A 23,777-nucleotide genomic window follows, 5' to 3' on the forward strand; every position below is an offset into this window, starting at 1 on the left:
GGACACCCCCCAAAAACCAAAAAAAAAATACCCAAACTAACCTTTAGTGTAATTACCATATTGCCCTTGAAATTTTCTCATACACCCCCCCCCCCCTTCCTCCTCCTCCGTTTCGTTTTGAAAAGAAAAAAAAAAACACCCCTCAAACCCCCCTTAAACCCCTCGATCCATTTACAACGTTTAGGCGATCTTTGAAGGAGATTTAAGCCCCATTCGAAGCATGGACAAGCAACTAGTGATTTGGGACGAAGAATCGGCCGCAAAAGTACGTGTTCCACCTTGTTTCGAAATTTTTTTTTTTTTCACGGTTCGTGCTCCGTTCGGCACTAGATCGCCGAACAAAAGGCTTCTGTTCGGCTGAACAGTGCCGAACAGAAGCCTTCTGTTCGGCAACCCTCAACCGAACAGATCTCCGGCACTGTTCAGCCGAACAGAAGCCTTTTGTTCGGCGATCCAGTGCCGAACGGAGCACGAACCGTGAAAAAAAAAAATTTCGGGAGAAGCCGGCGAGGTGTTCGGAGATCGGGAGAATGCCGGCGACGAGAGGGAGAAGGGGGAACGAGGGGGTTTTGGGCGTTGGCGAGGTGTTTTGGAGGGGAAGAGCGGGGGGGGGGGGGGGGGTTTGGGGGGTGTAGAGAGCAATTTAGGTGAGGGGGTGGGGAGGGTGGGGGATAATTTAGGAATTTTTAATTTTTTAGGGGTGTCCTTAGCAAATGGGGGGGTGTAGAGAGTATTTAATTTTTTTTTTAATTTTTGGGGGGTGTCCTGAGCAATGGGGGGTGTATATAGAACCACCCTTCCAACATCCGCTCCACCCGTAACGATGGTCCGAAAATGCCATTGCTGAGATGCCGTAATAACAGAAATGCCATACAGTGTAACGTTACCGCAAGGATATCGCTGGCGTTGTCATTTTTTTTTTGGGGTAAAACGAGGGGCATTTTCTTACCTATTCTTCTATAAATAGCAACGAGCCCTAAAAACCTGGCCGGTCTTCGCTGCCCGTTCGTACCCACGCGTGAGGTGGGGAGAGCGCCATCGATCCGAACCCTAACCCTGATCTTCGAGCCTTGTTCTCCTCTTCCAAAAATCCCTAGCGATGGATCTCTCTGAGAAATCTCGCCAATCGCTCCTTCCGAGCTTCCTCTACTCCTCATCGGCCACCAAGACCCTCGGCGTCGAGAGAGTCTTGAGCCGGAACGCTGGATCGCCGGCGCCTCCGCCGTCAAATGACGGGGCATCGCCGGCATCGTTCCTCATCCAGGCCCCGAGCGAGCCCGGGAAGATCGCTATGTACTCGCCGGCGTTCTACGCCGCCTGCACCGCCGGCGGGATCGCCAGCTGTGGGCTCACCCACACGGCCGTCACGCCGCTCGATCTCGTCAAGTGTAACATGCAGGTGAGCACGATCTATTTTGTTGGGGCCTCTGATCCGGATATTGGAGCGTTGGATTCCATTTCTTTGGGATTCTTAAGGGATCCTTTTTGGATTGTCGATTTCATTTGACTATCGATTTTTTTTTTCTTTAGTTCTAGGCTGCTTATGAAGTTTTTCCCCATTTTTCTTCGTTTGAACTTTGTTGGTATGCTTTTAGAATATATGAGTTTGTGTTCTGGCTCTTTGGAGGTCTGGATCTACATCTATAAACATCGCTTTTCTTATTTTCCTTCGTTTGACCGATTGCTGTTCAATATGGAGTTGGAAATATGATATATCTTTGGCTGATCTGTTCTTGCTTTTGGTTTCCTTGAATTAAAAAGAAAATTAAAGCGGTAGATCTGAAACCTGACTCTTTGGTTAGGGATTTATGGATCTGCACTTATTGATTGATTTATCCTGATTGTTGTCTGCTTTGGTTTTGAATGAATTTGAAGTTACTTCCTGGAGTTAAAATTAGAATCGTGCTTTTGATTTGTTGGAAGTTCTTTGCCTTTATTACATCCTTTGCTTGTTCCATTTTTCAAGGATTATCTTGCCTGTTGATGGCTACAGTTGTTGGGAATTTGAAATTTCTTATATGAACGTGTTAGTATGGTCTCTTTGGATTCGTGTTTTGACATTGGCTGTCAGACTTCGGTATGTGCATTTGATAGGAAATCAGATCGATATGTCAAATATTCCTCTCCAGATCGACATGTCAAATGTTTCTCTCCTTAAGGTTATTGGGACGCTTTCTGTTTTTAATGTACGTCCGAGTTTGTCCCATTTCTGGATAATAGCACTTATTGATCCCAAAGGTTGTTGGGAAGTTGAAATTTTCCTTGAGCTTGTGTTTTGACCATTTCTATTGGGTTTCTGATATGTGTATTTTGATATCAATACAGTTGCCTATATTAAATATTGCCGTCCATCGATTCAGATGGATGATTTCTTTTCTTTTCTTTTCTCCCCTGTAAAGGATGAGGTACATTTCAATTTAGTGTTTATAGATTGATCCACTTGACATTTAGTTTTTGTTGGTATTTTCAGATTGACCCAGCTAAGTACAAAAACATCACATCAGGATTTGGTGTCTTGCTTAGAGAGCAGGGGTTGAGAGGTTTGTTCAGGGGCTGGGTGCCGACCCTGCTTGGTTACAGTGCCCAGGGGGCATGCAAATTTGGGTTCTATGAGTTCTTCAAGAAGTATTACTCGGATATTGCTGGACCTGAGTATGCTACCAAGTACAAGACCTTGATCTACCTTGCTGGGTCTGCTTCTGCAGAAGTGATTGCTGATGTTGCTCTCTGCCCAATGGAGGCAGTTAAGGTGAGAGTCCAGACACAGCCAGGGTTTGCTAGGGGTTTGAGTGATGGATTTCCGAAGTTTGTCAGATCTGAAGGTTATCTGGGGTATGATCTTTTCTTATTCCTGCTTCTCAATTTCTTCCTTGATTGTTCTTGCTTTTCTTATTGTAATTTGTTCTCATGTAGTTGTGCTGAAATGCAGATTGTATAAAGGATTGGTTCCACTTTGGGGGCGTCAGATTCCTTGTAAGCAGATCTTCCTTTTTTCCATTTATAGATGCTGGTTGACCTATAGCTTTTTTTTTGTGGTTCTGCTTGATTCTATTATATATGCAAGCTGTGTTTTTTATGCAGTTTGTGAAGTGCTGATGTCTGGAAATACTTTCATAATTGTAAAAGTCTGGGTGCATGTGTAGTTCCTAGTTCTTTTGATTATCGAAATGCTGGCTAGTTAAGCTGGTCAACTTGACAAGAGCAATTTAGATGCTTTAAAATTGATTTAACTGATTAGTCTAAAAAGTTTGTTAAGGCTTTACATGTAATTTACTATAGGAGGATAACTTATTTTATAAGATGCTCAAGTGCACGCACTTTCCATGATTGTGTTGTTTTCCATGATTGTGTTATTTCAAATGATAATGTTTTTTTTTGTTTGTGTGTTTTCTACAAATATGGTTCTACATTTCTAGAAAGATCAAATATATTCAAGAGAGAAATATGGTAAGGATTTTGTCTTTAATATTCGAGTTTCATAGTTTTTCTAATTTTGCTTTTAATTTCACTGGAATATCCCATATCAAATGCTGCTTTAGAATTTTAAGCATCGACATAGAATTTCTTTGGTAGCTCAGCTGATTTTCATTTGCCTTTTTCTTTATCCCATCTCACTTCAAGGATTGTTAGCTTTCACACTAAATGCATGACCGAAGCAAGTTTTAGCTTTTCCTATATAAGTTGCTTTTAAAGAAATTTTCTTTATTAATGTAAATTACTTTCATATGAGGTATGCATGAATGTCTGATGAAAAACTTTAGCTAATCATTTGTTACATAAGGGGAGAGGAGGAAAGATGTTGTTACAAGCATCATTTAGAATGTGCATCTACGGAGGTTGAAAGGATACTATTTATTACTCTTCTTTCTCCTTTGTGTTGTATTGATAGGTTAACTTCCTCTTTTCTCTTGTGTAAGCACCAAATATGAAAAAAAAAAACTGATACTGAAGGTAAATCAAATTCTCACCAAGAGCAATGACAAAATTTGGATGATAAGTGAGTTGACAATTGGATTCGAGCCTTACTTGTGAACCTTGATTTGCATGCATGTCTTTTCTTGTGTGCACTTGTTTGTGAGGACAAGTGTGCGAGGCATTTTAGGATAGCCCTTCTTCCAAGCAAGGGAAATGCAAGAGTTATGTTGCTATGACATGGTATGCCGTACCGTACTATATCGGACGGTACCGGCGTATTGTATCATACCGGTTCGGTACTGGTACCGGTGGTGTACCGACCCTCGGTTCGTCCAAAAAAACTGCGTACCGTACCGACACTAGGCTAGTGTGGCACCAGTACGGGTCCGGTACTGGTACTGCAAACCTTGTGCTATAATCATCCATATTGAACTTTTGAGCACCAAAGTATATATGTATGTATGTAGATGACAAGTTTTTTTTGAACTTTATGCTCAAAGGCCTTTTGCATAGTTCATACATATAACCCTATTTTTTCCTTTTTGGATTCCTTTTTTTTTCCTTCAACTTGTTGCGGTCTACCCCTACATTGATGCACATAGTTCTTCTTGAAATCTGTTCATGATTATCAAGATTTTATGTGTGCATATATCAATTCATCCTCTCTGCTTGAGTCTTCTCCTGTTTAATTTTAAATGGAGTTGCACTCCAATGAAGTGGTGTACACATTCAACTTTGAGGCAGTTGCTGTCCACTCTCCATACAAGTGCCGATGTTATTAATCTTATTTCAGTTTCCCCTTATTTTGCAGAAAAACAAAATAGTTCTAATTATGGCTGACAATGTTTACTTTTTTGGTTGATTGACACCTGATTTGCTTGCCAAACTTGTGATGGTTGTTTCATTCGATTCATCATGCATGTTTCCATGTGTTAAGAAGCTTGAGGGCTTGTATGTTGTGTCAAAAGTATTGCGACTTCCTTTTTAACAACTTTACTGATTATAGCTTTCATGTGTTGGCACATATTCTTCACTTAATATCTTAAATGTCTTGCAAAGCTCAGAAGAAATGCTATCTTTAATGCACTGTGAACTAACTACAAACTTTGCTTTTGGTTTTCACCTTTTCGTTGTAATCTATGTTTCATTTCTTATGCACATAATTCTTCTTGAAATCTGATTGTGATTTCAAGACTTGAAATGTGCATATAGCAAATAATCATCTATGCTTGAGACTTCTCCACTTGATTTTGCGTGGAGTTCTACTCCAATGAATTGGCCAACATACTATAAACCACCCAGGCATGCCCATCTTTTGGCCACTAATTTTGTCATCTCTCTTTGCATATGCCTTGGTTATTGGGCATTACCTGAGATGCTTCTATTTTTTTTCCTTTTCTCATGATGAGCACTCTTCCCATCTGTATATTGTCAATTAAAACAGGGCATATTTAATATATTTATGTTAGCAAGATTTTCCTTCGCTTGTCTCAGTTTGTATCAAGATGCACTTTCCCTACTTTTGGAATTAAAATGTGCATCTATTGTTTCATGACTACAATTTCTGTGAAAACCAGTTTAGTTTATGTGCATTAGTTTCCGTCTGCTTATGTAGCATACATAGCACAGAAAATCTGGCAACTTTGTTGGTGTCTTGTTTATTTACTAGATCTGGGAGATGAGGTCCATGTTCCTATTGACATGAATGTGCTCTTGGTAGCTTCTGCTCATAATATTGCTAATAATTTTACTAGTAGTTGAGACATAATAAAATTATGGCCTGAATTTGTTGGAAAAAATTGTGTATTTCGATCAAAAGTTTATAATGCCAATATAAAAGGATAAATAGCAAGGCCGTTTGCTTTTTTTTCTTCTGTTTATTCAAATGCTTAATGATGCTTGTGGTCTATCTCGAGGGTATATAGCAACTTATATGACACATTTGTATTTGAATTGCATATGCAGATACTATGATGAAATTTGCATCTTTTGAAACTATTGTTGAGCTTCTCTACAAATATTCAATTCCCACTCCAAAGGAACAGTGTAGCAAGACACTACAGCTAGGTGTGAGCTTTGCTGGAGGTTACATCGCTGGAGTCTTCTGTGCTGTCGTCTCACACCCAGCCGACAACCTTGTCTCGTTCCTTAACAATGCTAAGGGTGCCACCGTTGGGGATGTAAGTCTTGTACAGTTAGTTTGTATTTATCATGCATAATTTTGATCCACTATATTTTTTTTATGTATTTGTTTTTATTATTGTTGTTCCTTTATTTGATTAGGCTGTGAAGAACCTTGGGCTGTGGGGTCTTTTCACCCGTGGGCTTCCTCTTCGTATTGTTATGATTGGCACACTGACTGGAGCACAATGGGGAATTTATGATGCATTCAAAGTCGCGGTTGGCCTGTAAGCACCTCTTACAATCTTATACCGCCCTCATTGTAAGATATGCTGCAGTACTATAGTATTAAAGATCAAGTCCTAATAGTTTAAATCTTTTGCAGGCCAACCACAGGTGGAGTTGCCCCCGCCCCAGAGCTCGCCCAGCTGAAAGCTGGTGCATGATTTTCTACAGACATTAAATAACAGATTTGCGACATTATTTTGTCCATTTTGGACGGCAGTGTAATATTTGTCTTGAAGCAAGACATTGTTTGTTTTGATATTTTTGGGGATGGTTTTGATTGCGCATCCCTTTGGCCTGCGAGACTCATTGGACAGGTGAAGATAGAATTTGGCATGATAGCAACTGAAAGGCTATTGAGAAATAAATCTCTTTTGTACTTTGGCTCAGCCATTATCCTCCAAATTTCAGGAAGGATTTCATGGTAATTTCATTCCTTGTAATTGTTGTTACTTCTTTATCCGAATTCCATTTTGTAAGCACCTTTGGCAGCCAGAAGCCTGAGAGGGTACGTAGAAGGTTTTGGTCACAACACATTTCCTCCTGTCAAGCTATCAGAACTTGAGGTTCTTCTAGCTGTAGCGTTCCTTTAGCAGCCTCAATTGCTTCCAGCCTCGATGCTTAGACCCCCCTGGTCTATCTGCATGGACTTGGGGGTTTCGTCCAAACTGTGGCTTCTCGTGTCATGGTAAGTAGTGTGGACTTGCATGTACTGGGTTGTGCATCGGAACTCTGATTGCGTGGTTTAAGAGGCTTGGTTTATAATGATGCTAAATGACTGTTAAAGCCTTGGAGGACTGCAAGCATATCCAACAAATTTGTTAGTTGGACCTTTTACGGGTTTCTCTTGCTTCATGCAGATACGAGCGGAAGTATTTTGTCTAGCCCCTGTTTTTTAGCACGATTGCTGCTGTTTACGATGGCAAGCTGTGATTTGCAATCGAGAAGCAGCTTGCTGTAGAAATAATGATATCTAAGTTTATCTGAACTGCATCGCATATATTGAGAAGTACGTTTGGTTGAGGGGAGCGAGCTTGAAGGCATGGTGCCGAATAGTTATTTCCAAAGAAATAAAAATGAATGATACTTTTTATAATCAATTTATTAACTGGAATTGTATGGTTCCGACATCCTAGTCTTGAACTTAGGGGTTCATGTTCTAGTTTTTCTAAGAACACTTATGCAGGTTTCAAGATCAACTATTGAGGCAAAAATCAGACTATTAAAAGACTACTATTTTCCGAAATAAATAAACAAATAAATAAAGTTATAGTCGTTCCTTATCAATGAAACTAAATTTTCTCTGAAGGCAGACAAGTACTCTGACTGAAGCATGAATAAACATGACATAAGCTCATTTATCCAACAATCTGGGTTACTTTCGTGTATATGGCTGTTGCGTGGATAAACTATTTGACATCACATACATTGTACAGAAGTTCTTAAACCCATGGAGTAGCATTCCAGGTGTAGTGGCTGCTTTTCATGCCATGCATTTTAATGTTTGTATGAGTTTGCAACTTCGCTGACCAAATGGTTTCTAAATGGAAGATAATACAGCAGAACAGCCACGATGGCAAAATACACAACTCATGTCATAATTTTAGTACCTGCATCTAGCCAAAACCTCACAACTCATAAAACCAGACAATGTTTTCTACTTCTTCTGTCCCGCCCCCCCATCATTGTCATCCACAATAATGGTAAAAGGCGCCTCCTTATTTGCCTGCATAATCTGGATATCTTTTGCTATTGCTACAGCAGAATCGCCTCGCTTTATTATACTCTCGAGTACTGCCACCTTTTCTAGTAATAGTCCAACATTTGAATTGGCAGAACTGACCAAATTATCTGCTGTCTTCAGGGCGGCACATAGCTAGGATACAAGCAAGAATAATCAGGTGGGTTTTAACAAAGAAAGAAGAAATTAATGCACAGAACAGATCATTCTTAGGAGAAACAATTATCGCACCTTTAGTGTTAGATCTGTCCACGAGTGGTCAGTCCCTGCTAATGACTCAATCAACTGACCGTAGTTTTCCTGATGCACACAAAAGCAGGAGATCTTTCTATTTATTTTGAAGACATCGAAACAAATAAAAGATATGATGCTGAGCTGTTTGCAAAGAATGCATATAAACCAGGCATTGCACAATTTTAATGACAATGCAAAATGTCCAAACCACTTGTTCAAGCTAAAAGATATTTATGGTTCCCAAGACATAACTGTCCTGGTTGAAATACATTGATGAAGGTTGATGTAAGGTTTGACAATGACTGCAAAATGGAAAGTAAAATATGCACATGAAAAGAAGCATCATCCTATCATCAATTTGGAAATCAGTTATATAATCGTACTTCACCTCCACCATTGACAATGTCTTGTCCTCCAACTGATCATCTGCAGGTTACCGTGCCACCATGAATAGCAAAACATAGATTTCACATTGTGCTGAAACATCTCCCCTGAACTTAAATAGGTCAACAATGTTGAAGACCCAGGAACTGCGTATATCAATCATAAGATAGTCATTGGTGCCTTCTTTGTGATGAAAAATGACCAGTACTTCTGTCAATCCAACTTGTAGGCCTGTCTTGAAATGCACCAAGACCTCATCGCTAATAGCAAAGATCCTCCCTCGCCTATGCTTATTTGCTGCCTCAATTTACCTGGCATAGCTTAATCATAGTTTTTCCAACACTTCCTTTTGGGCCACGAATGTTTGGGATATGAGCATCAGTATCAGCATCGGGATAGCACTTTTCCTTTTATGGCATACTATCAAGAAGATATGGATTGTTATGACCATAAAAAGACTTAAATGCGGGTTTGTTTAATCACATTTCATGATTTTGTTATAGGCAAATTCAGCTTGTGGCAGGATCACATGAATCAGATCCCATTGTTACCTAAACTATGATTGACCACCTCTGTTTGGCCATTTGTATGGGGCAATATGTGTTGCTGACTTGTAGAATACTCCCAATCTTAGACCACAAAGTTCTCCAAACATGACTCAAAATCTAGTGTTCCTATTAGACACAAAAACTATTCAGATAATTCCACTATATAAAATGCAAGAAATAAAATAATCGATTCAGTTAATGTAATTGTAGCCATAGAAATTGAAACAACTCTCCTAGCTGTTGTGGGCTGTCCTGAGGCAAAGTCCTGGTAGCATCCTTCCAAGGAGAGCCACGAATTGAACATGCATATACTTGTATACTGTGATTATCTTTAAGAAACAAGTATAAGGCGATCAACATGCCAAGCAACATCGCTCCACATCTTACCCAAAACAATCATTCTTCTACAAGTGCTAGGGTCTTCTGTCAAACAAATGACCTCCCATCCCATAATATGCAACTAATTGGTGAGAACCCCTCAACAAGCTCTTGTGATGGATAGTTGTGCAACTCCGAAAAGAAATGCATCTTGGACAACACAAGAAGCATTGGAGTTGATCCTTTTCAACTAGCAAGACTCCAATTTAGGACCAAAATACAGATCACTGGAATATTGTTCCTGGACAATCAGAAAAGCCATCTAAAGCAAGGTCCCTAACAAGAAAATTTACTGTTTAATACATTGTCTATGTGGCCCAGGACCACAAAATTGTACCTAAGATTGAACACATAATCCTGTAGAAACGTCTCTTTTGATGACTTATTTATAATGAACTGGAGTTAAAATAGTGTAGTGTCTCATGGTCAAGATTCAGGTAATATCCTTCTGGATCAGGTGACACCTCCAATATTTGAGAACTTGAGTGAAAACAAAACTGACTTGTATTTCAGGTATCTGTAGTGTGCATCACTCAACTTCTTGCTAATATAAGCCACAAGGTATCATTCCTAAAAGTAGCAACAATACCCACATCGGAGCATCAGGGTCTATCTCAAAAACCTGAAAAATCTGAAAGTGCTAGAACAGAAGCATTAACCATCTTGATTTTAATGAGATTGAAGCTATTCTCAGCTTTAGGAGCACACGTGAGCATGCGATTTTGGATGCAGTCAGCAAGAGAGACAACCATGAAACTAAAATTGTGAATAAATGGCTCATGGCTAATAAGATGAAGTAAATCCACAAAAGCACCTCATATCACTAAGGGATCCAGGAACAAAGCCAACTTTACAAGGTCAACTTTAATTCCATCCACAAACATGATAGACCTCTAGAAGTTTAACTACTCAGTGCACTCCTTGAGGTTCATAGAAAACTTATTTTACTTCAAGATTTCCTATTTATGCAAAATGTGTTTCAAGAGAGACATCAAGAGGATATCATCAAGATATACAAGAACAAATACTCTAGCGAAGGGATGTAGGACTTGGTTTGCCGCATGTATGAAACAGCTAAACAAATTAGGCAAACCAAAGGCATGATTAGTCTAAGTAATCTCATTGACAGCACAATTATCAAAGCAGATTCTGCAAGTCCTATATTTTCTTCAGATTAGGGAGTGTAAGGATAGCATAAGGACACATTCTCACGAATATTTCCCTTCACAACAGCTCTATGACATAGTGATGCAATTCCTGATACTTTGTTGGATCATGCAATTTTATCACTATATGAAAATGGGAATATTTTCCACAATACCCTAAATCTATTAAATGGTGTCCTCACTCAATCCTAATCTTCATGTCCAGCTATGCTAATCTCTCTCTCTCTTACTCCACCCCGCAGAAACTCTAATCCTAAAAACTCTTTAGCATTATCATTTCCACAACCCATGATCCTTCCCTCACAGTAACCATTTTCTTCCCAACAATTAGTAGTTAGTTAATATAGAGTTTTTAAATTTAGAATTTAATTAAGTTACTTTATATCCAAAACCATTGACAGCCAGGTGCTTTTGCATGTGCATCCTAGTTAATAAAAGATAAGTATGCTAAGCTTGAGCCCTGGACTAAGTTCATACAATGTTGGATGTCTCTATGTATGGAAGGCCATTAAGAAGTTCTATTGTGAGCAGCTCCCTATACTTCTATATTAGTAGTACTTGAACCTTAGGAGGAAACAAGTACCCTCAACTTCCTCCATGGCCATGAGGGTGTAAGCTAATCGGCTTGGCTTGCATGCATCTTTGAATTGGCTCTAGATAAGAAATGTAGGCATGTTCTTCCACTCTAATTAAATTGAAAAGGCATTGTCTTAGGCTTTTTGTACAACCTTTGGTGGCTTCAAAGCATTCTCAACAAAAATCCACTCCATCTCCATGCCATCCTTAATAAAGGGGGACATGTTCTCCTAGTCATGTTATAGCTAATTGTTAAAAATCCAAGGAGAGACCAATCAAATGTGAAATATCATGAGTGAGGTAACTGACTGCATCTATGCAGAATTGGAGTACACTTGATAATCACCCTGACAAGAAGTTTAGCCCCTTTGAATCAAAGAAATGATGAATGCTCCATTCACCTCTGAATTTTCAAATTGAGTTTGTTAACCCTTTCATAAAAGGTAAGGTTCTTGCTCATTATGATGGTGGATGAATTCCTAGTTGCAATGCAAGATATTGAGCCTTAATCGCTTATTGATGAATTCAAGGACCACAAGTACTCAAATGAATCATTAAGACATTCCTAATGTTGTCTGTATTTAAGATGGCTTCAAGAACAAGTTCCTCAAGTTCCAACTTATGGCTTCATCATTCATTGCATGTTCGTCCCTCTAATACTCCACGTCTTCAACATCAGCACGATCCGCCAAATGTGTTTAAGGAGTGTATATTCTAAGTGGACACTTTCCTTATTGTTTTCCAACCATTCCACATATAAGGCTCTTAAAGGCATTATTTTATGTTTATAAAATAAAGGCATTATTTTAGGACCGAAGGCATAATTCCATGTCCTTTACTTACATCACTAACAAAAGCTCCAATAACAGGTTTAACTAGTGGTGAGATACAGTGGCCTCTATCAAAAGCAAGACCATGAGCAACCTTCTGGTTGACCCTTAATCTGTAATATCCATTTCATGAAATTGTTAGGTAAACGTCTCAGCCTTCGCTGCTCATTAATGGCATCATCAACATTAACCAACATATGTAAAGCTACCGACCTAGATCTAATCACTCGATCCCCCGCAATGTAACATGCACTGGCTTGCTCTTCATTCTGTTCAAGTACATTCTCGAGATCAGCAAGCAAAATTTAATGGGGCATTTCCTTCAAATTTATTTACCTCCATCAGACCAAAGAACTGCTGGAATATGATTACTTAGTCATCAGTAGGAAGTATTTTTTCCTCAGTTTCTTCATTTTAGGACAGTTTTCCACTTGCCTGCCTAACCAAATCTTATAGGATATATCAAACCATATTGGAGCAGTTCCCTTGAGCTTCACTGTAACTACTATTACTTTCTAGTCATCTACAAGTTCATGCACTGAAAACTCATCTAGATCCAAACAAACTTGATAATCATAATTTTGACTTTAATCCTGTAGTCCCAAGACTACTCTGAAGCTCCCGCTAACCTATTCTCTATCCCTTAACAGTGCTCCTCATAAGAGTCACAATCACAATCAAATCCATCAATAGTGGCAAGGTTTGACTATAAACCTAAGACATTAGCCTCTTGCTGGTCTCCTGCCTGTTGGATACAGTTTTTGGGCAGAATGCAATGCTCAGGGCCTCTCAGCTGTCAGATTAAGCCACCACAAACATTCAGTTAGCTGCCTCAACATAGCCTCGTGTTTATTTAAACAATCAAAAGTCCTTGGCTGGAAGCCTCCTTGATCAACGATTAATCCTTGATCAGCCATTAAAATGATGGAAGCATAAATTAAGGCCTAAGATACTCAAGACCATAAAATTACACAATCACTAGAAGCTTCTACAATGCAAAACGTGCAAACTATACAAAAATAATGAATAAAATGGGCTATGACCAAAATATGCTGTGACAGCATGTTAAAAATGCACAAATTCAACAAAAATAAATCAATAAAACAATCTACAATCAAAATATCTCTTAGGAGACCTGATAAAACAATCTCCAATCAATATTGCACTAAATCCAAAGATTAAGAAGTAACCTGTAGTACTTGAATTAAAAACCCAAGCCCTTTATTTTGTCCAAACTAAACTCTCAGACAACATGCAAAATTCTAAAATCTACATCTAAATCTGGAAAAAAAATCTTAAAACCCTCGAACAACCTGCTTTGAAAATATATCTGATGCAACTTAAGGTAGCTTGGGGAACTTGTGAGGCCTGATGTGAATCCCATTATGCAATTTTAAACAGAAGGTAACTGGGCCCACCAGATTTCAAATATTCAGGACAATTACACGTGCAACAATTAAAATGTTGGCATCCAGAAACCAACATGATCTAAACAAATAGCATGATCACAGCCAGTAAAAGTCTTATCACTCTGAACAATAACAGCCATTTAACAACCCAAGCAAAAACCAAATCCCAAACACTCAGCAGCAAGTAGATGATCCTATCAAGAAAAAATGAAGACCGCACAAAAACCCTAGTTGTAAATGTTTGGATTGCGAAAGAAGGAAACATTGCATAAAGGATAAAGAAAGGTAAAAGGGAAAGCAGATGCAACAACTAAGGAAAGATCTAACCAAACCCATGCTTACAACAAACTCTCATGCTCACAAGCTTTGTAAAGTAGTGGAAGATATGGAGATGACATGGGAACCATGCTATGGATAAGAACAAAGGAAGGGGGAGGGGGGAGATGAATAAGGAAGTAGAGAAAATAAGGAAAGCATAAGTGAGAGAAGAAGAATACAGAATAGAGATTGAGATGGTTGGGGTATAACAAAAAAAAAGAAGAATAGAGAAAGGGAAGGTTGGGATATTAGAATAAAGAAAGGAGGATGTTATGACTACAAAACTTGATGATTGACCAAGGTGAAGGGTAGTCATAAAAAATAATGACTAGGTAGACTGATTGAGATTAGGGTTTAGAATAGCCTGATCTTGATACTTGCTGCTTTAGGTTTCATTTTTATTTGATTTTAAAATCCTATGATCAGTATTTTGATTAGGTGCTCTACCGAAGACTATCGTGGGCTTGACTTAACTGTAACATATGGATGTAAACTTCATCCATAAGATAATGTCATCTCCTAACAAACAAAGATAAAGGAAAAAAGATTTTAAAAAAGACATGTAAAAATGATAAAAAGATCCTCATGAAGCCATGTAGTTCTGGTGATGTCAGCACCACTAATGGTGTATGTACCTTGGATAAAATTGAATTTTAAATTGGAAATGTGAAATCAATAATTAGAAGTTCAGAATATAAAAGCCCACATATACGAAGAACTAAAATAGAGGATTTAATATATAGTTTTAGTGTAGGTCTCAACCAATTTTCAAGGGCAAGAGCCCATCTTATTCTTTTTTTTAAAAAAAATCAGGGAGAATATATTCTATTATTATCTTGGATGCAATACAAAAGAAACAATGCAGATCTATCTGAAGGAACATGCATTAAGTGGATATGCACTTAGGGTTGTATGATCGTCAGACTTTGATGAGACAACATAAGATTGTTTTTTTTTTTGGCCCGTGGGCAGGGAGGTGACAAATTTGAGGCAAACAGAAGAAACTATTGGTTCAAATGTTGGACAATAGAAAGGTTCAATTATGTCAATTAAGCATCATGGGACCAAAAATGTTTTGCGGTATGCATGGTAAACCAAAAAAGTATAAGAGTTAAATGCCACTGCATGCATTAAAGGAAGTTTGAGAGGTCAACAATAAACAATAAGGTGACAAAAAATTGAGTTTACATGATATCAACATCTGAAACAAAATAAAAATGGAGCCTTCAGTTAGTAGTAGGGTCTCAGATATGTCTTGAAGGCTGAGAGAGCAAAAGAAGGGAAGACATCAGGGAAGTTTCATCAGACAGGAAATAAGGATTTTAGAAGACCTGAATGAATTGAGGAAAGCCCACGAAAAATATGATTAAATATGATTTTTAGTTATATTTCAAAAAATGAATATAATCATTGCTTGGATACTTGACCTTAATGAGATGGAATGCTAAACACGAGAAATTCCGAAACTCCAACAACCAACAGTACTTGGTGCTGCAATTGATACTTCATCAAATGAGCATCCAAAGAAGGTAAAGCTGATTTTTTCTTATAAAACAGTATAAAAGGTATGTGCTGAATTCAAGACCTTCTACCTAACATGATCCTCGCCCTTATTATCTGAGTTTAACACTTTTCCCATACCTTGCCACCACATGAAGATGCAAACAAAAAGAGTAAAGTCCAAGCATTAGATTGAAGCTGGCAATGCTAAAATACAGAAAATTCTCAAACCCTCAAGTTAGATGTCTCCATGTCACCTCCTATTCTCCTATACTAACAAATCAATTATGCGCTAGCAAGCTCTATAAATATTCCATCTCTAACAAAACCCTCAAAAAGCAACCCTGCTCTCACAAATTTCTATAGGTTCTGAAAAAATCCAAAACAGTCCTGGAGCAAAACTACTCTTCATTCTCCCTAACATGGCCAAATTACGATGCTAAAGGCCAGAACCCGTTCCTGAGTTTGAAACCTAAAAAGCTATAAATCTTTCCTGGAACTATATCAGACCGTTTGCTAGTTGGTTCAAATTCCATGAGGACCTGTTTGGCATCGTTGTTGTCGTTATTTTTTTCTCCACAAATTAGTGAAATACCAAACGTAGATTGATGTTGAAGATACCATTTGCACAAAACTTGCTATTCCCTGTCTTCATCAACGCACTTTTCTGAGAGCAATAAATCTTTGATTCCCAACGCTCTAGAGATTTTACAAACAATTTCGGAAAACAAAAGGGCTTCATCAAACATGTTGTTCAGTCTACTTCATTTGACATCTCAGGTTCTTGAAAACAAAATTAGAAAAAATAAAAAACCAAACGGGCCCTGAGTACAACAGAGGAGGGGGAAGAACAAAAGAAAGCATGCAACCCCGTCTTTAAAGACAATAGTTGAGGTTTTTGAGATCTTTGTCATCAATTATATTGTAGGTTAAGAAGGTACGAAGAGGGGGAGAGGGATGACCTGGAAAAGTTGGTGGAGATCGGATGGTCGGAGGGGGACAGGAGGAACCGCCGTCGGAGAGGAGGGAGGGAGGCTCTCGTCGCCGCCCCCATCACCACCGCCATCGTCGTCGGCTACGTCGCTCAGCAGATCGCCGATGCAGAGCAACGGGCCGCCCACTCCACGCATCTCTCTGGGTTGCTCCCGGTGTTCGGATTCTCTTTTTCTTTTCGTCTCCCTATCTCCCAAGGTCACAAATAACGCAGTTATCAGCAAATAACGGACCCCTCCAAAACTGCTGCAACAAAAATAACGGCCGTTATGTCCACCTCCTTTCTGGATATATTTGGAAGTAAAATAACTGCTATAACAGCTTTAGCACCGAGGCTGAGGCTTCTAAAACTCCATTTCTCAGTCAACTTTGTGAGTGTGCTTAGATCTAGATTTATCCCGACTGATATGATGAGCAGGGAAATTTGGAAGGGAAGAATTGATATTTTCGGACCAAAATATAGGAATCTTGGGTAATAGATAAATCTGAGATTAAGAACAATTAGATGATTGAGAAAATTTAGTTAAGAGAAAAAAAAAGGATTGAAACTATCCAATATAGCAAATATCTCAGATTTTATCAACTTATATAAGCTAAAGTAATAAAGCCAAGATGCTTATATATATCAGATTCATGGGGTGCCTGATATTTGATATAGATTAAGATCTCGACTAAGATGAAAAATTATATACAACACTATGTCAACCATCTCAATACACTTTAACAAAAAGTATGGATAGTCGTAATTGCATGAGAAGAATTTCTATAATTTTATTTGATAGATATAATTTTATTTCCAACTATGCACAACTATTGTTTCTCTCTCTTGAATAGAATATGTGCCTCAGAGGATTTTCTAAAAGGTCATATATGAAAATTTTGCAAAAAAAAGGACTACTCTATTTTCACTTTTTTGCAATAGCTGTTATTTTTTCTAAATTTAGAAAAGGCAATGCTCCCAAGTTATGGATTGACATGCCTCTCTATCTCAAAATATAGGTAGGAGAGAGAGAATAGGATAAGAATATATGATGTATATGAAATAAAATGTAAAAATAAAAAAAAAATAGCTTAAGAGAAAAGAATATGATAGAGAAAAGTTACCACCACCATTGGTGGCTTCTATCATGTCCATTATTATCGATCTTCACCACTAATGCTATCCACTACTATCATCTTCGATATCTACTATTGTTGTATATCTCTACTATGATCATCTTCAACAAAAACCTCTTATAATCCACTATCACTATCGTCAATCGCTACTATTGCTCATACTTATTATAACTTTTCACCACCACCACTATTGCCGATCTCCATAAATACCCACTATCATTGAAAATCTTCACCCTCACTATGAACGATCTTCACTATAACTCACCACCACTAACAATTTGCAATATTGTCCGTCACTATCAACAATCTCTACTACTACCAATAAGTATACACCACATTTGATGGTTAAGGTATTGTACAATATGAATTAAATTGTCCATATTTAACCACTCCATGCATAGAAGTCTCCAAATCTTCATGAATGAGTATTGATAGAGATTGTTGAACCTGATGGTGGATGACATAGTTATTTAAACTATCCTTCAAAATTAGTTTTTCTGCCATATCGCTATATAAAAAGAGCTAAATTCATCAATTTTTCAATACTTAGTACAACTTTGATTAAATTCCTCCCTTAAAAGCTTAAACCGTGCTAACTTCTATAAGAAAAGAATCCTAATTTATACTTTGAGAAGGAAGATCAAGGGATAACTCTTAAGTAAGGATTTTCATGAATTGTTACAGAATTTGTGAAAATATATATGCAAATGCACATGTAGAAGGACAAATATAATCTCAAGCATGAAGCTTTATCAAAATTATATGAGTATATTACTTGAAATATCTATGTTATAGTTATACCTCTAAAAATAAAATTACTTGTAATGCGATTGTTAAGCACGATCATCATTTGTAATTGTTTAAAAACTACTGTAGAAAGATATCATTCAAGCATATGTAATTGCATAATAAATAGGTGGAGAAATTTTCAATAGCTTTTGTTTTCAAGAAAACTATCAATAAATTTATGTTTAATTATATAATTAGTTTCAATATAATATATATGATTTTTTTTTAACTTATTTGAATAGCCTTTTTATTTAAAAATAGGTTGATTATGTTGTTCATAGGCATTTACTTATCTCACATCAAACTGTTGAGGGTTTACAAAGTTGATTAGGTAAGAGAGGGAATGGCTGCAATAAGAATCAACAAAGTGAACTCTAGAGCTGGTTAATTAAATTACAAAGCTGATTAGGTAAGAGAGGGAATGGCTGCAATAAGAATCAACAAAGTGAACTCTAGAGCTAGTTAATTAAATTTGAAATGTTTATACAAAGCTATATTCTAACTTGACTATAAGAAAGATAAGAGTACAATTGAGGATTAGATAAAAATGATACCAAAGTTATATTCTAATTTGAACTCTAGAACTAGTTAATTAAATTTGAAATGTTTATATGAGAGAATCAACAGGACCAAAAGATTTCCTTCAAACTTCTTGTTAAAGAAGGATTTGAAGAGATTAGAGCTTAGTAGATTTAGCGCATGGGATTGGCCAACTAGAGTCTTTTCTTTTTTTCTTTTCTTTTAAGGAGCCTATAAAATGAGCTAGCAAAAATGATAAAAGTTGAAGTATATTAAAAAAATAATAAAATATACTCCAGATTTCCTGTCAATTTTTAATATTATAAGATTCATCTATAATAGAATTTAACTACAGCCAATTACCAATACTCAATCATAGTTTACAGTTAACATACGAAAAACTAAAAAATCAATAAAGAATTGTTGTTCAATAATTGTTAGATCATACATAATTCATAGGTTCAAAATCTATGCGTTTATAAACACAATGCATAAAATGATTTCTGATGATACAACATTAGGAAGCAATACATTTGATGGTATGCCCTTTACCTTGGATTCGACAACTCAGAAAAGGTATGTATAATCTTTGTGCAATGGATATGAGCTTGGAGCAATATTCTAATTGCTCCTAAAAGAAGCATTATTCCTACAAGACTCGAATGGTTCTACTGTTGTTTTTCATAAATAAATGAAAAGAAATTGATTACTGGACTGGACTTCCAAGTGCAAAATCATAGATACTTGCTTCTGTAAATATACATTATGCCTTTTCATAGCTGTAATAAACTTAGATATTTAGCCCACATTAACATAATTTTGTCTATTTTTTTTATATATAATGGCGGCTCACACATGATGAATGTGGGTGCAGCCAACAAAATTAGAAAAAAAGAGATAGCACCAAGAATAAAGCGAAGCCGTGCACAGAGCCAGGGTTTGTGTAAATTGAATTCGAAGTGCCACATGGAGGATATTTGAACAACCTAATTTTCTTCAGGAGGCCGTGGCCTCTCTTTGGCCTTAGGGATTAGCCAAGCGTCAGATAGAATTTGGATTGCTAAACAGCTTTGATGATGCTAACAAGAAATTCATACTTATATATATATATATATATATATAAGATTTAAGACTAAGATTAAGATAAGGTCTAAGATATATATAAGGTCGGAAGTGGTGAGGTCATGTATAGGAATAGGATTCAAACTCTGACTTTGAATCCGATTGTTGGTATCCAACACTGATCCAAAAGCTTTCATCAAAACCAGGTGATAAGAACAATGCTTCTCTAAGCAGAAATTGCTGGTGCTTTTATATATAGGATAGATAAGAATCTTCAAAATCCCCTTACCCTAAACAAGTGAGCATAATAGAGCTTACAGTTGTCGTCTATCTTTGCCCGATCATCGAATCGTCAGTCTTAACTCTTTGAATCAGTCAGCAAATTAGTTAGTCCATTAATCTGTAGTGGAATAGTCTCTGTGTGGGTCATAGCAAAATTTAACTAAGAAATAAATATGTCCAACTAGATGTTTTAAGGGACAAAACAACAATAGCAACAAAAAAAGAGAGCAAATATAGGCCTTCTTGCAATAACACCAGCTTTATTCCAAACCTATGTGTATCAAAACAATATACTTCTTAGTCGAACAAACTAATAAGCAACAAGAAGACGGCATACACATTAATCTTTTAAATATTTTTATTCTGCCAACCCTTCCGGCCGAAACCCTCTTAATTAACTGAAAGAAAAAAGAATAATTTTCATGCACTCCGTTTCATAGACACGCTGCTGCTATCTGGGCCCCGACACCTGCTGCGACGAGAGGTACGACGGCGACCCGCTGCTGGTCGCCGTCGCGGGGCTGCACACCGATCCGATGTTGTGACCGCCGGTACCAAACAAGGACGCGTTCCCCGCCGGCTCCGCGAACCCCCTCCCGTAGAGCCTTAAGAAGTTGAGCGACTCCACCCTTGGCTCCCCCACCTCCGCCGTCCGTTCCAGCATCGCCACCACGCTCCCCATGGCCGGCCTCAGCCCGGGCTCCTCGTGGAGGCAGCAGAGAGCCACCCTCACCACCCTCTCAACCTCCGCCGCCGGCGCCCGCCCCTCCAACCTCGGGTCCGCCAGCTCCCCGTACCTCCCCTGCTCGTGCGCCTCCAAAGCCACCATCGGAAAATACCTCCCCCCGCCGCCGCCACCAGACCCTGTCGACTCCGAACACCCCGCCGACTCGCTCTCCCCCTCGCTCGGCACCACCGACTTGTTCTTTCTCCCCCTAACCAGCTCCAGCAGCACCATCCCGAAGCTGTACACGTCGGTCCAGTCCGAGATGGCCGAGTTGGTCAGCCACTCCGGCGCCAGGTACCCCCTCGTTCCCCGCATCGTCGTGAACAATCCTGACTGCTCCGGCCGCAGCAGCTTCGCCAGCCCAAAGTCGCCGATCCTCGCCTGCCCACGCTCGTCGAGCAGAATGTTCTCGGGCTTCACGTCGCAGTGAACGATCTTGTGCTCGCACCCTGTATGCAGGTATGCAAGCCCCCGCGCCGCCCCGATCGCTATATCGATCCGCTCCTGCCACTCCAGCACCGGCCCGACGCCGAACAGCGATCGGTCGAGGGATCCCCGGCTCATGTACTCGTAGACGAGCAGCCGCTTGGTCCCCTCGGCACAGAAACCCCGCAGCCGGACGAGGTTGACATGGCGGATGTTGCCGATGACTGCGATCTCGGTGCAGAATTCCTTCTTGCCTTGGAGGCCCACGTTGTCGATCTTTTTCACGGCAACGAGGGTCTCGTCAGGCAGCTCGCCTTTGTACACGGCGCCGAACCCGCCGGACCCGATTTTAGTCCTGAAGTTCCATGTTGCCGCTTCTAGTTCAGCGTACGTGAACCTTGTCGGAAGGCCCAGGATCGATATGTCGTCGTCGTCGTCGTCTGATTCATGGTTGCCGGACGACCTTCCTTTATCTCCTGCTGTCGCCACCATCGTCCTTGACTTCTGCCGGCCTAATTGTATCTCCTTCATCACCGCTGATTTTGATCTTCTTATGCTGGGACCTCTCTTCCTTTGCTGCTGCCTCGTCCACCAAAGAATTCCCATGAAAATCACAACAATGATGAGCAGGAATGCAGCTATGGTTGGCAACAAGATGGGGATGAGATGTCTAGACGTGCTCTTCCCGGAGATCGGCTGCGGCGATCCGGAGAGCAGGGTCTTGACGTAGATACTACTCGCAGTTTCACCATCTTTGCTGTTAAAGACGGAGCCTAACTGGTTCTCCAGTAGGTAGCAAGATCTTGACGAATTCCTGTAGATGAAAGCAACACATGAACAATTCCCCGAGCAGAGGCTTTGGCATGCCGATATGCCCTGGCCGACGGTTATTGGCACCATGAATTTGTTTGCAAAGTAGACGATACCGCTCCCTGGGCTCAGATAAGAGATTGAGAAATTGGCCCCGCAGGTGGAGGCCAGAAGGGAATCATCGGCCGGCGAGCAACCGCCGGTTTTTGAAGCCGCAAAGAGAACCGGGCAGGTGCAGGAGGTGCCGTTCGCCCCGGTGTTGCAGAGGCCGAGGGTCTGGCAGGAGAACGGCAGGTCGCAGTCACTGCTCGGCGCGACAAATTTATCATCCAAGCTCGACGAAGAGTTGGCCGCGGAGTAGCTAATGATTTGAAATCGGCCGGCAGAGTCTAACTTCATAATACGGAAGCTCGAAGCTGCGAGAAACACGTGAAAAATTACCTTTTGATTGGTTGACAACAGGTAGAGCCCAGTGGAGTTGGAGACCATGAAGGAGATGTCGGCGTTGTCGTCCTTGAAGGAGCGGGCGTCGGTGGAAATGCTGTAGTATTGCTGAGACTCTTTCCATGTCATGACCGCGTCGCTGGTGGTGACGGTGAGCCGGTAGTCCCCCTCAGAGAAGTTGGTATCGGAGACCGGACTCGTGAGGGAGGAGCCGGCACGGAGGGGCTGGTCGGAGAGGAGGGTGTCGGTGGGATGATCGAAGGACCGCCAGAGGGAGGCGTTGGACGCGTTGACGAGGAGGAGGTTTCCGGTGTCAAGGAGGCGGAGGGCCCGGACTGGAGAGGGAAGGGGAGGGGTTGACCATAAAAGAGAGCCGTTGGGGTGGACGACGGAGAGACCGACAGGGGAGAGGATGACGAGGCCATCGTTGGGGATGGGCGAGTTGCGGTTGGCGGACCAGACGGGGGTGCTGGTGGGGCCGTGGAGGAGGGTGAGGTAGTAATGGGACGGCTGCTGGCCGGCGTTGTAGATGGCAGCTTTGAAGGTGGCGTTGCGGGAGGTGAGGAAGACGCCGGCGTTGTCGACGTAGTTGATGACGGTGGCGGTGAAGTTGGGGTAGAGGAATTCGGTGGCAACTACGGCGGCGGAGGAGGTGAAGGGATAGAGGAGGAGGAGGAGGACGACGACGAATGGGGTGGCCATCTGGGCTGGGTTCTGTGTCCATGAGCTGGAAATGGGAAGGTTCTGGGGGTTGGTGTGGTGGTGTTTGGGTTTGCGTTGACCGTTGGGGAGTTCGCTAGCGTCCGGGCCAGCTGCTATTTCCCGGTGAATTGTTTGCAGGGCGAATGCAATGGGAAAAGGGCTTGCCGACTGTATGATCGGGACATGATAGCTACTCTGATTTCTTGGTCAACGGCTGGTAATCCGTTTTCATGCCATAAAAAAACGTATGCGGCCAAAACCAGAAACAAAACTCCCAATCCTGGGTATTTGACTTGGACCCTACAATCCCATCGTTTGCACCCATGCGCTGATGCGCCTCCCAGAAAAGGACGTAAATGGGTCGGGTTAAATATTAGACCCATTTCATATTTCAAATTGGATCTGGATTTAATAAACTTTGACCCTGCCTAATCCTACCCGTTCCGAACCATACATTTTATAAATCTATTTTGGGTTTCCTAACCCAAATTAATCTAATAAA

At 40.1% G+C, this 23,777-nt stretch overlaps 3 protein-coding genes across 3 annotated transcripts; 1 reads left to right on the top strand and 2 right to left on the bottom strand.

Moving 5' to 3' along the window:
* Window positions 1-953: 953 nt before the first annotated feature.
* On the top strand, window positions 954-6,773 carry LOC103712522 (mitochondrial phosphate carrier protein 3, mitochondrial-like). Its single transcript, XM_008799063.4, has 6 exons — window positions 954-1,399; window positions 2,471-2,832; window positions 2,930-2,973; window positions 5,881-6,095; window positions 6,199-6,323; window positions 6,422-6,773. The coding sequence occupies exons 1-6, from the start codon at window positions 1,100-1,102 to the stop codon at window positions 6,480-6,482; spliced, it is 1,107 nt and encodes a 368-aa protein (XP_008797285.1). The 5' UTR covers window positions 954-1,099; the 3' UTR covers window positions 6,483-6,773.
* Window positions 6,774-7,709: 936 nt separating this feature from the next.
* LOC103712520 lies at window positions 7,710-16,609 on the bottom strand. The gene is made up of 3 exons (XM_008799062.4): window positions 16,368-16,609; window positions 8,294-8,362; window positions 7,710-8,197 (listed from the first exon to the last, which is right to left on the bottom strand). The coding sequence occupies exons 1-3, from the start codon at window positions 16,533-16,535 to the stop codon at window positions 7,979-7,981; spliced, it is 456 nt and encodes a 151-aa protein (XP_008797284.1). The 5' UTR covers window positions 16,536-16,609; the 3' UTR covers window positions 7,710-7,978.
* Window positions 16,610-20,617: 4,008 nt separating this feature from the next.
* On the bottom strand, window positions 20,618-23,337 carry LOC103712545 (G-type lectin S-receptor-like serine/threonine-protein kinase At5g35370). Its single transcript, XM_017844133.3, has one exon. The coding sequence runs from the start codon at window positions 23,273-23,275 to the stop codon at window positions 20,618-20,620; it is 2,658 nt and encodes an 885-aa protein (XP_017699622.2). The 5' UTR covers window positions 23,276-23,337.
* Between the last annotated feature and the right edge of the window lie 440 nt (window positions 23,338-23,777).

The sequence above is a fragment of the Phoenix dactylifera genome, chromosome 15 (genome assembly GCF_009389715.1).
Source record: "Phoenix dactylifera cultivar Barhee BC4 chromosome 15, palm_55x_up_171113_PBpolish2nd_filt_p, whole genome shotgun sequence".
NCBI classification, from domain to species: domain Eukaryota; kingdom Viridiplantae; phylum Streptophyta; class Magnoliopsida; order Arecales; family Arecaceae; genus Phoenix; species Phoenix dactylifera.